Source organism: Carassius gibelio, chromosome A19 (assembly GCF_023724105.1).
Source record: "Carassius gibelio isolate Cgi1373 ecotype wild population from Czech Republic chromosome A19, carGib1.2-hapl.c, whole genome shotgun sequence".
In the NCBI taxonomy this organism is placed as follows: domain Eukaryota; kingdom Metazoa; phylum Chordata; class Actinopteri; order Cypriniformes; family Cyprinidae; genus Carassius; species Carassius gibelio.
In genome coordinates, this window is record NC_068389.1 from 24,914,121 (window position 1) to 24,927,359 (window position 13,239).

Consider the following 13,239-nt stretch of genomic DNA (forward strand, 5'->3'; position numbering starts at 1 on the left):
CATGTATTATTCTGTGTAAAAGTACATCATTGTAAGCTCACCGCTGGACCAGGGTAGGGGCTGAGCTCACATCCTTCCCTCCACGACAGGTTTAGACTCCTGATGAACTCTAGGTAGAAAGGATGACTGCTGTTCAACATGGAGAAGCCGACGATATTTGACTGATCACCGACCACATCATCCAACCTCAACAGAGGGAAATCCTGAGAGAGAGAGAGAGAATAACGCCTTTATTTAATACTAAACATTCCCGTTACAAACCTCACATCAATTTACTTAAATTCTACAACAAAAAGTATAGCATCTTTTTCAGTACAACACTTTTTTTCCTTACGCTCCAGACCTCCTAGTTTTTCCATATGTGAATAAAAAATTAATTTGTGTTTTAATCTTGCCTTTATAAGCCCCTCAAACGACAATTCAAATTATTTTTTTTACTCTCATAAACAATTATGTTTCCTAATGTAGACTGCCATTTTGGCTTGACCTAAAATAGACTTTGGCAAAGGTAATTTCTTCTTTTTTTTCCTTTTTTTTTATGTTGCAATTTTTTTATACTAAAAATAAAAATGGGGAAATTACCAAAATAAATAAATAAATACTGTTGGCACAATGCTGTGGTTTTGGCATTAAGAAAAAGTTAAATTAACTCTTTAATTAACATCTACAAAAGCGCAAATTCTTGGTATTGAGTTAAATGAACACTATTAAGATCGCTAACACTAAAACAAATTACACACATCTGTGCTGGTGAGCATGCGCAGTCCTTTCCTCATTAACAATAACAGGCGCGGAGTTCATTTACTTACAGCGTTACCTAGTCAGTGTTTAACAGCTGTTAAAGTATAAAATACTCAGGGTTCTCTCACAATATTTACTAGAAACCATCACTTTGTTCAAACTGTTTTTTTTTTAATAAAATCTCGCTGTGTATATTATTTGAAAGTATTATTAAGATAGTAAAAGTGCTGTAAAAGTTTGCCTGTTGGAGAGAATATAGTTCAGATTTCATTTATTGATGTTTTATAGGCTACTGTTGAAAATATAAGAATCACTGAATATGAATAACTTGTGGTTTTAGACTATCAACACTGCAACACAGTAAAGCTAAGTCGTGAGAACTCTTAAAAGTAAATGCAAATATATGTTTGACTAATTTGCAATGCCATCACTGCATTTTTCCAGAGATTTGTCTTATAATCATGTAGTGTGACTTCAACCCTCTGAGTTTGCAAACTTAAACATTAAGTTTAAATAAATAATTTTTCAACCACTTTAATTACTAATAAACTTTAATTACCCATTTCAAAACTAATGAACAGATTTGAAATCTCTGGGTAGAAATGACAGAAATGGATGCAAGTGACATTCAACATAATAAAACAGTTTTTACATTGCATTCTACAGTATAAATCTATATTACACATGTTAAGTGATTTCATTAATGTGTGCTCAACTCAAATGCAATATTTACATATCATGAATCTGAAAAGGTCTTTTTTTTTTCTTTAATAGCTACATTTGCCTGGCCAGTTAGATGTTTTACAAAAATACCGCTGCTCCCTACGGGATTGGGAAAACCCTCATCCATAAATAAACATTAATTTACTGAAGGCAATATTCAACCCAGCTAGAACTCCACTCAACGTAAGTGGTGCCCACTGGGAACATTCAAGGAAAACATTACAAATTTGGCTCAAATTATTTTAGAAAAGGCATTATTTTAACTGTCCTTGAGTATCAAGCCTTTCATCTTGTCCATCAAATCATTCAGCTCTTGTGTTCTGTTATTTACTGGCAAGTGGATAATCTCATGGGGTACAGTAGGCAGTGAGTTTGTCAGTGGTAATGTCGACAAATACTTTTTCTATAGTCATATAGGAAAGCTATTGTTAAATCCATCACTTGGTGCCTGAGCATAGCAGTTTTTAGATTATTTATCACAAACCGCTGCCATCTATATGGCAGCTGAAGGAGGATCCAACTCCACCTACAGCTTCCCAATAAGTCTACATACTTTATATTGATCCCCAAGAAGATTCCCAACACTTGAAGACCTTCTAGAGTTCAGATGCATTTCAAGTGAAGCCGTACGTCCTTATTCTGTCATTGACCCCTTCAGCAGCAGTAGGCCTTTTGGTTCCTCCTGAGGATGCTTGTTGCCGAGTTTATGAACGGAGCTATGACAGATAACATTACTGCCTTTGAAAGGCTCGATAATGGGAAGTATCTTTCATCTTCCATCTGCTCTCAATTAGATTGCTGACAATGTGAATCTGACAAGAAGATGACCTTATTCAAGACACAGACTTAATTTTAGAGACTGCTGCTGAAAGCCATCATTCAACAGCCACCAAAGAATCTAGGATACATTTGCAGTATTGCCTGGAGGTTGTCTGCATGTGTCCCTGTTCCCAGGAAAAAGCTCGCCAAAGTCTTATTAATAAAAGACTAAGCTTGAATTCGAATTGAGTTCAAATGAGCGGTTTTAAGAAAAAGACAGAATTTCATTTCATCACACTTTTATAAAAAATTTATATAGACATGTTTTATGTCATAATGATACTTAAAGATGGTGCATTACTAAATGAAACATTCACAATAAAATGCAATTCAGCTCATCTTCTTTCATATTCCTATTCATGTATCTTAAGAGTTTTTTTTTCGTTGACACACTTTCAGCTAAATTGCTCCCTTACTGCAGACTGAACTCTGGCTTCCTCCCAAATCCAGGAAGAAAAATAAATAAAATCGTCATAAAACATGCAAGTTAAACATCTGTAATCTCTAAATGTTTTAAATATGAAATATTTGCCATTTACTAATACAATATGCTTGGACAGTCTCAAATCTTATGTTCCATGAACTAATGCCTCTGAAGGTCAAATTCTTTAGCCTACTTCACTTTAACTTTAACTTTGATTTTAAAACAAAGATATAATCCAGTATAATCAGTGGCCAGGCCTGCAGTCGCTGTTACTGGATTAAAGTGGGTTAAGGGGAGAAAGGGAAGTGTGTCATTGGTCAAAGTGAAAAAAAAGGTTGTTTACCATTGTGGTGAGGATGTACTTGTAGAAGGCTGACATCATGCCTAATTCTGAGGCCTAGAGAGGGAGAAACGGCAAGAGATATGTACAGTAGTATATCAGGAATCTAATCATAAGTCAAACTATTGTACACTGGCACAGTTGAGTCATGTAAGATCAGTTTTTCAGTTGTGTTTAATATAAAAAGTATAAAAAAAAAGATCAGGTATTTAAAATCCCATTTAAATTAAATTTAAGTATTTTGAAAAATTATAAAATTAAAAAAAAAAAATTACATTAAAAGTACATACATATATATATATATATATATATATATATATATATATATATATATATATATATATATATATATATATATATATATATATATATATATACAGGATTTTTGTTTTTTTACAACTTATCAAATTATATTTAAAAACATTGAAAGAAAATAAAATAATATTATATATAAACTCTAAATATCCAATTAATATTTTTTCAATTAATTAATAATAGTATTAAATAAAACTGGAAGAAAAAAAATATTAATTCAGAAAAAAAAAATTATAATAATTATGTTGCTATTGGCCTCTGATTTTTGGACCACTATATGAGCACACATACCTTCTTTAATATTAGTATTGACACTGATGCATTGGCATCGATGATAATAGTCGCAACTTTGTCATCGCGGATTTCTTTCAGCAGTGGGGTGGGGTCCAAATTTTCATCAAGCATTCTGACTGAGAGTGTGTCCCGGGATATAAGGAAGTGACGCACAAGCTCCTCCAATCGCAGCAGGCCTGAGATGTAGCATAAAATCACAAATCATTATACGACTCCTTTGTGCAAGCATTTTAAAAACATTGTCTGTGCAAAAAAATTATAAAACTCTTATAAATATTATTAGAATTCTTTTACAAAGACTGCATAGCAGAATAAGCATTCAGCATAAATGTGTCATGTTGTGATCAAAATAAATGACATTTAACTATTTGAAACTTTTTAACCACTTTCATAATCTGTCAACTGCAGTAAACCTTACCTTTCTTTCCACCCTGCTCCTCCGTATTTAAGTCAGTGACTATCGAATTAAGTGACTTTGAGAGCCAATAAAGGTAATTCCATATGTACATAAATTTGTGCTCTAAGCCACCGCAAAATCCATATGGTGACTCCATTGATTTTGGACTGCAGTCAACAAGATGCATGGCTAACAGCAGGGTAAAGTGATGAAAGAAAAAAATGAAATAAAACAAACTCAGCGAGGTGGTGTCCATGCTCTCCCGTACATCCACATCGGTAAGGAACTAATGTGTAGATGAGCACATCCACGCATGCTAATGCACGCAGAGAACTCAAACACATCTACTCCGCACAAACAGCCACCTGCATCTTAAACACACAAATGCTCACTCACACATTAACATGAGCAGAGACTGTGATAATTATATGGAAAAGGATGGGATAAGTGCAGATATAACAGTGGCACCATTACCCAGACCACACCAATCAAACGAGAGCTGCTCGCATCAGCAAGTCACGAGAGATCAACTCGTAGTCAGCAGCTCGCATATGTTTCACTCTAGTGCGCGGACTACTTCTCATTAAGCGGAGTCAACAAAGTGCAACAAACACAATGTTTCTTCTTCTTTGTCTGCATGTTGACACAATCCTCAGCGTGATGTCCCTCAGATCAGGGAATAGCACTGAATAGCGCTTTTCTTCTGAAACACGTACCTTTGCAGTATTTTCACTTACGGTCATCTGACAACACCTGAAAGCCAGATGTGCGTTTTAATTAAGAAACAAAGTACTCAAGTGTTTCCAATCCCTTCAACCGTGACTATATTAACAGTTAAACATGGGTCCAAATGGTAAAATCCCAAACTACTGGTTTCATGTTGACCTTTATTCTACTTTATTCAGTTTTTTTTTAGATGAATAGAAAATGTTGCAAATCATTCATTTTTATTATCATAATGCAGAAAAATTAATCCACATGTGTAAAGCTAATAAAAGGTTTAATCTTATAAAAATGTGTAATTTGCTGAAGCAGTGGCACCGATGTTAATAACGTCATATAATAGGCACAGAGCCTAGGGATAATGCACTTATGTTAAAGATGAAATGAATTGCAGTGTGAATCGGCTGCTGTGAAATGAATTATAAAGCGTGCTGCGAACAGTGTGATCTACAACAGCAGAATGAAAGAACGGCCAGTTCATTGTCATGACTTACACTCTGCTTTGGCACAAATCAAGCTGGCCGTGGGATAACTGAAGGAGCGCAGGATGGCAACAATGGCCAAGCTTAAGTCCTCGTTGCTAGGATACAGCGTCACTGAGGCAAAGCGCAGATACGGCAAGCGTGGAGTCTCCTCAGGACCGATCTTGATGTGCGGGATCTGAGAGGAACAGACAATAGATGAACAGATTCTGGGATTGACCAACATGGGGTTTTCAATGGCTGATGCCAATATCTAAAGCAGCGGTTTTCAATCTTGGTTGCATTGTTTTATTTAGTCATTTCCAGGTTTAAATTACAGTATGTTGACAATTCGGTATTAAAAGTGCATGTGTTTAAAGATTATACAATTTAAGAACAATAAATTAGGTGCGCACGAAAAGACAGGAATTAAATGCACATTCATTTTACACAATATCAAATTGTTTTTTGCATGAGTGGGCACCAAAACAACCAGATATCTGCCAATTAATCATCCTGGCTGATATATCATTCTATCTCTAACCATGAGGAAGGAGACGAGAGAGAAAATATGGGAAATTAGGTCAGACGGGGAGATGCTTTTCAAGCAAAGGCACGCAGGAAATAATAGCCTGTGGCTGAGGAGCAGTGTCAATTTATCATTTCAAGAAATGCTCTCGCTTCCTTTCATTCTCACCTCTTTTTCCCCACATATATGACTGACGGTGGATCCGGAAGCGGGACTAGAGGCAGGACCGATGACGGAGACCACTCCCTTTGGCAGGATCTGACACACTGAGAGATGTAGCATTAGAAAGAGACAGATAAATAGAGGAACCACGAGAGAGAGAGAGAGCGAGACAGTGACTGAATGAGAAAGGGACAGGGTAGAGAGAGACAGACATTGCAGTGGACAGAGAAAAAGCCAACATCCTGGACACCATCCAGTTCTGTGTCCTGTTTCTAGATGCGATATCAAATTAGGAGTCAATGCAAAGCTCTTTTTGATTAATTACATCAATAAGCACAACACAGATTTATGCTCTGCCTATAGGAGATTGCTGCTCTAATTCTACACAAGAACGAGGGAGAGAGAAAGATAGCACATGGAGTATATTTAGATGAAAAGATTTTTTTTTTCTCGCTTGCTTTTGAACTGTGTTGCATTGAAATGTTCAGGGCACTGTGCATGTGTGACATAGGTATGCAATTCATTTTGAATCAAATGAAAATCTTTTATACTGTTACATTCACATGCTGTGAGAGTGTGTTATCAGTCCATTTCAGTCCAATGGTTAAAGCAAACCTGAATTAAAAATTGACTATTTTTGTCTTTCTTTACCCGTGTTCTTGGTTTTATTGTGCAGACTTCAGCAGTACATGTTATTCTAAAGAAAAAAAAAGGTTTTCATCAAAATGTAATAACTTTCTCCAATGAAAATAATGTTAATCAACAGACAAAAAAGAAAAAAATTTAAGCATTGTTTTAAATACTGTAACAGGTAATCCAGGATTTAACCTTGCCAATAGTTAATTTAAATGTGATCACAATAACAGTATAATGTCATATAATAGCTATTAATGAATAATATTATAATTATGAACGGATGAAACGTCTTTGAAACATCTCGATTCGCGCTCACAGAAAGAGCTTGAGAAACTGTGTCTCTTCCATGGCTCAGTACGCTTTTAACTCTTTTGTATCGAGTAAGACACTGTATGACATTCACGTTACATGATTTGAATGGTTTATACGTAGAAAGGGCGACATAATCGGTTTTCATAACCGCTGGCCAAATTAAAAAATGTAATTAAAAGTAAATACATTTTTGAGAGCAAGGGGGCCCCCTGGTGTTTTGGGGCCCTATGCAGCTTGTGTACTTTGCGTATAAAGAGGATCGGCTCTGCTTTAAACCTTGAGTTTTCATTCAAAAAGCATCATCTAAAATGCCCAGTTTCAATAATTCAAATTCCATTGAATATATATATATATATATATATATATATAAACATTGTTTTACATTTTCATTAACAATAATGGAGAAATCTGTAATATAATATAATAAGGGCTGTCAAATGATTAAAATTTTTAATCAAATTAATCAGAATTTTCAGTGGATTAATCATGATTAATCACTATTTGCAATTACACCTGAATCCTAACCATTTTTTTTCTGAAATGCATACCAAAAGATAAATAACAGGACACAGATACATAATTTTCATGTATTGATTCATCAATATGTGGTTCTTTTTTTCTGAATTTCAAAAGTTTAACATTTACTTAGATCAAATTTACCTGAGCACTATATCAAACCATGCCATTTAACTACAGATAGTGTAAGAGTTTTAGGTGAACCAGTGGTTAAATATAGCCACATATCTATGAAATTATGCATAGAGAAACTCGAAAGAATGTACTCAGAAACACAAACATGCGCCCTCTGCATTCTGGGCACTCTTGTTTTTGGGAGGTGTTCATTTGCTCTGCCACAATACTTTAGGATCGATATTTTCACGTTCTGAAGGCTTCAAGTGCCAGTAAAACCAAGTAAAAATGCATATGCTTTTCCAAACAGCTGTAATTTTCGCTGCATTGCATGTAGGCGCTCTGCGCATGCGCAGTGTGAAACACAGAACGCTTTAACAGGAAGAAGCTCCAGCGTATCAACTACCAAAGTCGTCTCTGTTTATCGAGCTTGGCATGAATGTATTTGAGAGTAACTGGGGTAAAACCTTAAGCTTCTTCTGTGTTTTCTGTTTTTTACTATCTTGAGAATTCAGAGATCGACGAGACTTTCCTGACCTGAATAATTTGTCACACTGCGCATGCGTGAAATGCGTTAAAAAATTTGACGTAATTAACGACAAACAACTAATTAACGCGCTATTTTTGACAGCCCTAAATATAATATAATATAATATAATATAATAGCAAATAAAAATAGATTCAATAATAATACAAAAAGAAATCATGCCAATTTGACCTTCAGCCTTGACTTTCCTTTCAAAAAGCATCCTCACATTTGCCAATCAAATTGCAATTAAATCTTGTCCCACCCTACAATTTGTTCCTGCTGGATTTTCATTCAAGTTTCATTCAAAACACTTCACATTACAGAAGTGAAATTTGTGAATGCCGTTTGATGTGAGTACCAGTGTGTGTGTGTGTGTGTGTGTGTGTGTGTGTGTAGTCGGTTTGTTGGACTCACTTGTGTCTGTGGTCTCGTATTGAGAGTCTCTCTGCAGCTCAAAGATGTCGACCTCCACGCGAGCTCGTGCCGGACCCTCCATCAAACTGTTGATGTTCTCTCGGGCCAGAGCCAATGCCAACCGCTCTCCACGTCCACACGCTGACTGATCGTCTAAAATAGCAGCTGAAGAGGAAAAAAGAAAAAGCTCTGTGTTTTGATTCTGCTCTGGAACTTAATCGAGTTTTCTGATGCTGTTGACTGAAGTTGTGTTTGTTATTGCAAAAAGATGGAGCCATCATAACTGAACAGAAACAAGTTTGCAACGAATGTCCCATGTTGTGATGTTAACTGATTAGATTGTGCTATTGAGCGCGTTTCGTTTGGAGGTGGTTGCCAGAGGTTAATTGATGCTTTATTGTTGGCAATAATCAAGACGAACAGGCAGATGCTTGCAGCAATCAGTCACATGCTGTGAAGCAACAGCCGAGGACAATACACTTTGAAAAAGTCTCCTGCTTGAAACCGATAATATTGTCTAATTTTGCCTGAACTCTGCTCTAAACGGATTCAAAGTGAATTAATCGTATTTTTGAAAAGAAAATTGAAGTAAAACTATCCTAACATACTTATCTGTGATCATCTCCTCACGCTCTCTGTTCTGCAAAACAGGTGTTTAGTTGAAAAAGATTAAGCCCAGTACTTCAGAAGATCGGTTTAAAAATTAAATCAAGAACAAGCTTCAAAGACACTTTAAATGTGGGCTTCACGTTGATTCTTGCTGCCTTCATTACAGAAACCAAAAACAAAAAAACATTTGGGTTATTAAGAGATTAATGCAACTGAATAAAATAAAAAGTGTTTTATTTTTTTATCAGAACTTGAACTAGGTTGGTGCCACAGTTGCATAAAGCCAATTCCCAACACTTTTTCTGCTTCAGAAATGAAAGATACCTCAAATTATGCTGCTTTTTGAGGAGGTTTTCTTTTTGACTTGCAATACCTAGAAACACCCTAGAAAGTGAATGATGATGTAAAGACGCACTTTTGTGCATTTTCTAACAGGAAGTGGTGGACTCTCACCCATCCTGACAGCTGCGAGAGCGGGCGCCTGGCTGTGAGAGGACGGGGCCATGGTCAGCAGAAGCAACAGCAGGAGGAGGAAGAGGAGGTGAATCGACAGCAGCAGCGCTGGCAGAGCCGGCATCTTCCACTGCTCCTCATGGAGAACGGTCGTCTGGCTGCCTGCACCGCCACCTGGAGGACAGGTACGGAAACTACACATGAGAAATCATCCAATGACCTACAGAATTAATGAAAGAAACTAGGGATGCACGATATTAAAATTCTCTCTGATATCAACAAGCAGATAATGATTTTCATCCTATGGCCAGTAGCCAATGAATGTCTGATATGCCTAAATATAGATGATTTTGGCTACATAAAAATTTATTACAAATACAAAAAAATATAAAATTGTTATGTTAAATGCTACCAGTGAATATGGACATCAAAACATTACTGTACAAAATGAAAAAAAGGGAGATTTTTTTTTTAAAGATTGCATTAAATTGTTTTATTTATGCTTTTCAACAAGAGAGACAAAAAAAGGGGAAAAGACAGTATCAGAATTTGTTTCGATATGTTAAAGTTACTGTATAGGTCAAAAAAAAAAAATACACAACATTACGATAAAATAACCAAAAACATCCTAGATAACTATATGCTAGAAGTTAAATTAAATATGCAACTTTTTAATACATCATTCATTGCAATCATTGCAACATAGTGAGGAAATGTGAAAACAATGCTGCAAGATGGCACACTGAATAATATTCATCTCACGTACATGTATATAATACACAACTTTCAGTAAACTTTATAGTATTATTCCATTCCAGACGTAGTCCCTTATTTTGTTTAACTTGGCTGTTGTCCACAGCACTCTGTCCATGACTTGCATCACCCACCCGCGATTAAAGGCTTCCTCATTCACCATTTTGGTTCAAAAGCAGCAAAAACATTCCACTTTTAAACATATCACATCTATTTTTTCAATGCCTTTCACTAACAAACATACATGCATAGCTATATATTCCCATTCACACATCGAGATACCCACACACACAAGATGCCCAGTGCTATAATATGATGTATAGGATCCTGTGGATGTAATAAAATATTCAGGACCATTGCAAAAGAGTACATTGCTGTCTATTAGCACTTGTAAACATATTTGCAGCAGTTGCAGTGACTAGCTGAGGTTGTTAACTGGAAACCAAAAAACATGTTTTTAAAACTATGATGGATGATTCAGAATGGTCATTTTGACAAATAAAATATTAAGGTATCTGGTCTATTGTGTTTGTCTACTTAACATTGATTCGCATAGTAATTCTGGGATGGTATACAGACAAATAACATGAGCGTACAATGGGTGGATTTGCAAAGCTTTTCAGTCAGGAAAATGTAGATGTACGTTTTCAAAAGGAACACTAATATGTACACTTCAGGTACTAATATGTACTTTTAAGGCACCAATATGGACTATTTATGTACAAAGGTGTGCCTTTTTAAAGGTTCCGCCCCAGTGACAATTTTGTAACTTTTTTTCTGAGAGTGTATGTCATGAGTAAAATACCATGTGCGTGATATTTCACATACGCTGCTCAGAGATAAAGCAATCTCAGAAGAGGTGCATGAATGGAAAAATGAGCACGCACACAAATGGAACAGTAAACGAATTACTGGGGAAATCAAAAATGTACAAAAATAGACCATGACAGATATTTTACAACCCAGTCCATCAAAGTGACGTATAATGATTGTTTGTGGCACAACCTCGGCACAGGCCACACGCTGCGATATAAAACAATTCCCCACAAGAAAACTCACGACAGAATACAGAGAAGCCGAGAGAATTGAATGCAGCCAGAAGAAACAGAATCAGAAATGGCTTTGGGAGACAAAGAGGAGAGCGAGAAAGATTGAAAGCTTGACGAATGCAGCATAATGGAGCCAAAAAGACTCCGGTCTGCTGTGTGTGTGTGCATGCATAGGCTGCACAAAACAGAGACACAAGTCAACCTAAAGATCAAGAGGCTCATCTCTAAAGCCGCCGTCAATCCTGGGCTGCCTGTGTTTGAGTTCGTCAACAGCTTGATTTGTGTTGGCCTTCCCCGGCTCCTTGAAGTAAATGTTTATCTTCCCTGCCAATAAGGCCCTTTGAATGCATTCAAATTGAAGCCCGAATGGAACCAAAATGAAGTGAGCGAACAAAAAGGGAGAAGAGGACAGAAGAAAGACAGCCGGGATGAGATTAAGCAGAAATAGCGTGGATAGAAAGATGAAAGTAAACCGAGAGGGGGAGAGTGTAGTATTAACACACACACAAGTAAACACCACATGAGGTGACAGCATGCTGAATGGGCAGAAATTCAAGCTAGGCTGTTTCAGTTTTTAACTGTTTGCTTTCCTGTATGCCTGCATTGAATTTAACAGTCAGTGTAATTGCCTGCAGGCTCGACTAATCAATGGAGCTCTGCTCTCACTCTTTATAACAATACAGAATGTGTTTAACATCCAAAGACTGATGCGTGAACATTCACACCTTGTTAACGTTTACAAATCTCAACAGTGACCACCATCTTCTTGGTCCAGTGGCCTGTGTTTTTGTTGTACAAAATATCAGCATGGCTATTAAAGCAAGCAATCTAACTGAAAAAAAAATGTTTTCAATAAAAATTACACACAAAAAAAACATATTGACGTTTCTGCACTTTTATGCACGTCTTTGTCATTTTCTATCTCTTTCATGTTACCACAACTGGAGCCCAATTTTAGCAGGTGTGCCATCAATGCTGGTGTTTGGCAGAGATGAGGACTAAAACTTTGATCCGCATCGTCTCAGTTAATTATGTCAACATAACATACAGTATGATGTGATCCCAAAACAATCAGGACAAAGCCATTACATGCACGCTTTTAAATCAGAACATATACATTTATTAAGTCGCCAGTGGCAAAGTCAGCAAAAACCTCACTCACAAATGCATTCTTTTGGGTGCAAATGCGACCATTTTAAACGTAGTCTGGAGCCCTCTGTACATATGACTAGAAACAAATCCTGTTCTTAGATGGGTGGATGACAAATGCTAAGCATCAGGCCAGTGATAAAGCATAAGCAACTCCATACATCTACTATTCTTGAGCTTAAAGAAAGTCGTTTTAGTGCCGCCTAATATCTAGATGCTGTGTTGAAAACTAAAGGCTCTGCCCTTGCTTGGCTTTTGATCAAAGGCAAACCTAAAACCCTGCTTTTGGGAGTCTAAGAACCAAGAGGCTCAAACCAAATAACACTACAAAAATGTTCAGGTGATCAAGATAACAGGTTTTCGACTAGACTGTGGAAAATATTCCATGCAGTCACTGCTCCCGTGTTGTCAAATCCAATATCCTAATTCTCACATTACACCTCAAATACTGTCCTGCGGTTTCATTCGGATTTACTTTGGAACAGCCACTCCAAGCCAGCTGGCTGTGATCCTTCTCCACAGGCTGTTAGAAGAACAACAAAAATGTTAAAACAGTGTTCCTAATATGCCTGTCACACTGACTGTAATACATATCTGTGTTCGGGACATTAACATGGCTTATCCTGTGAGGTTGAGGCAAATAAAAAGGTTTGTTCGCCTCAGAGGCAGCGGTGGTATACTATAATGAAGGGATAATCCTCTCATTTAGCCACAGACAGGGGATATCTTCCGCTCTCTTTTTGTGATGGGTGAGGTGTGTGTATATAACGGTGCATA

The 13,239-nt window shown here is 36.7% G+C and overlaps 1 protein-coding gene across 3 annotated transcripts in view; it reads right to left on the reverse strand.

Moving 5' to 3' along the window:
* Positions 1-13,239, reverse strand: part of LOC127934861 (glutamate receptor ionotropic, kainate 5-like) — a 79,555-nt gene that overhangs the window by 34,134 nt on the left and 32,182 nt on the right. For all 3 annotated transcript variants that reach the window (XM_052532389.1, XM_052532390.1, XM_052532388.1), the window contains exons 5-11: positions 9,512-9,685; positions 8,450-8,614; positions 5,935-6,032; positions 5,271-5,436; positions 3,654-3,832; positions 3,051-3,104; positions 42-203 (exon numbers count right to left, since the gene is read on the reverse strand). In XM_052532389.1, the coding sequence (XP_052388349.1) occupies positions 42-203; positions 3,051-3,104; positions 3,654-3,832; positions 5,271-5,436; positions 5,935-6,032; positions 8,450-8,614; positions 9,512-9,635 (948 nt within the window). In that variant the 5' untranslated portion in view covers positions 9,636-9,685. The remainder of the gene's footprint in view (positions 1-41; positions 204-3,050; positions 3,105-3,653; positions 3,833-5,270; positions 5,437-5,934; positions 6,033-8,449; positions 8,615-9,511; positions 9,686-13,239) is intronic.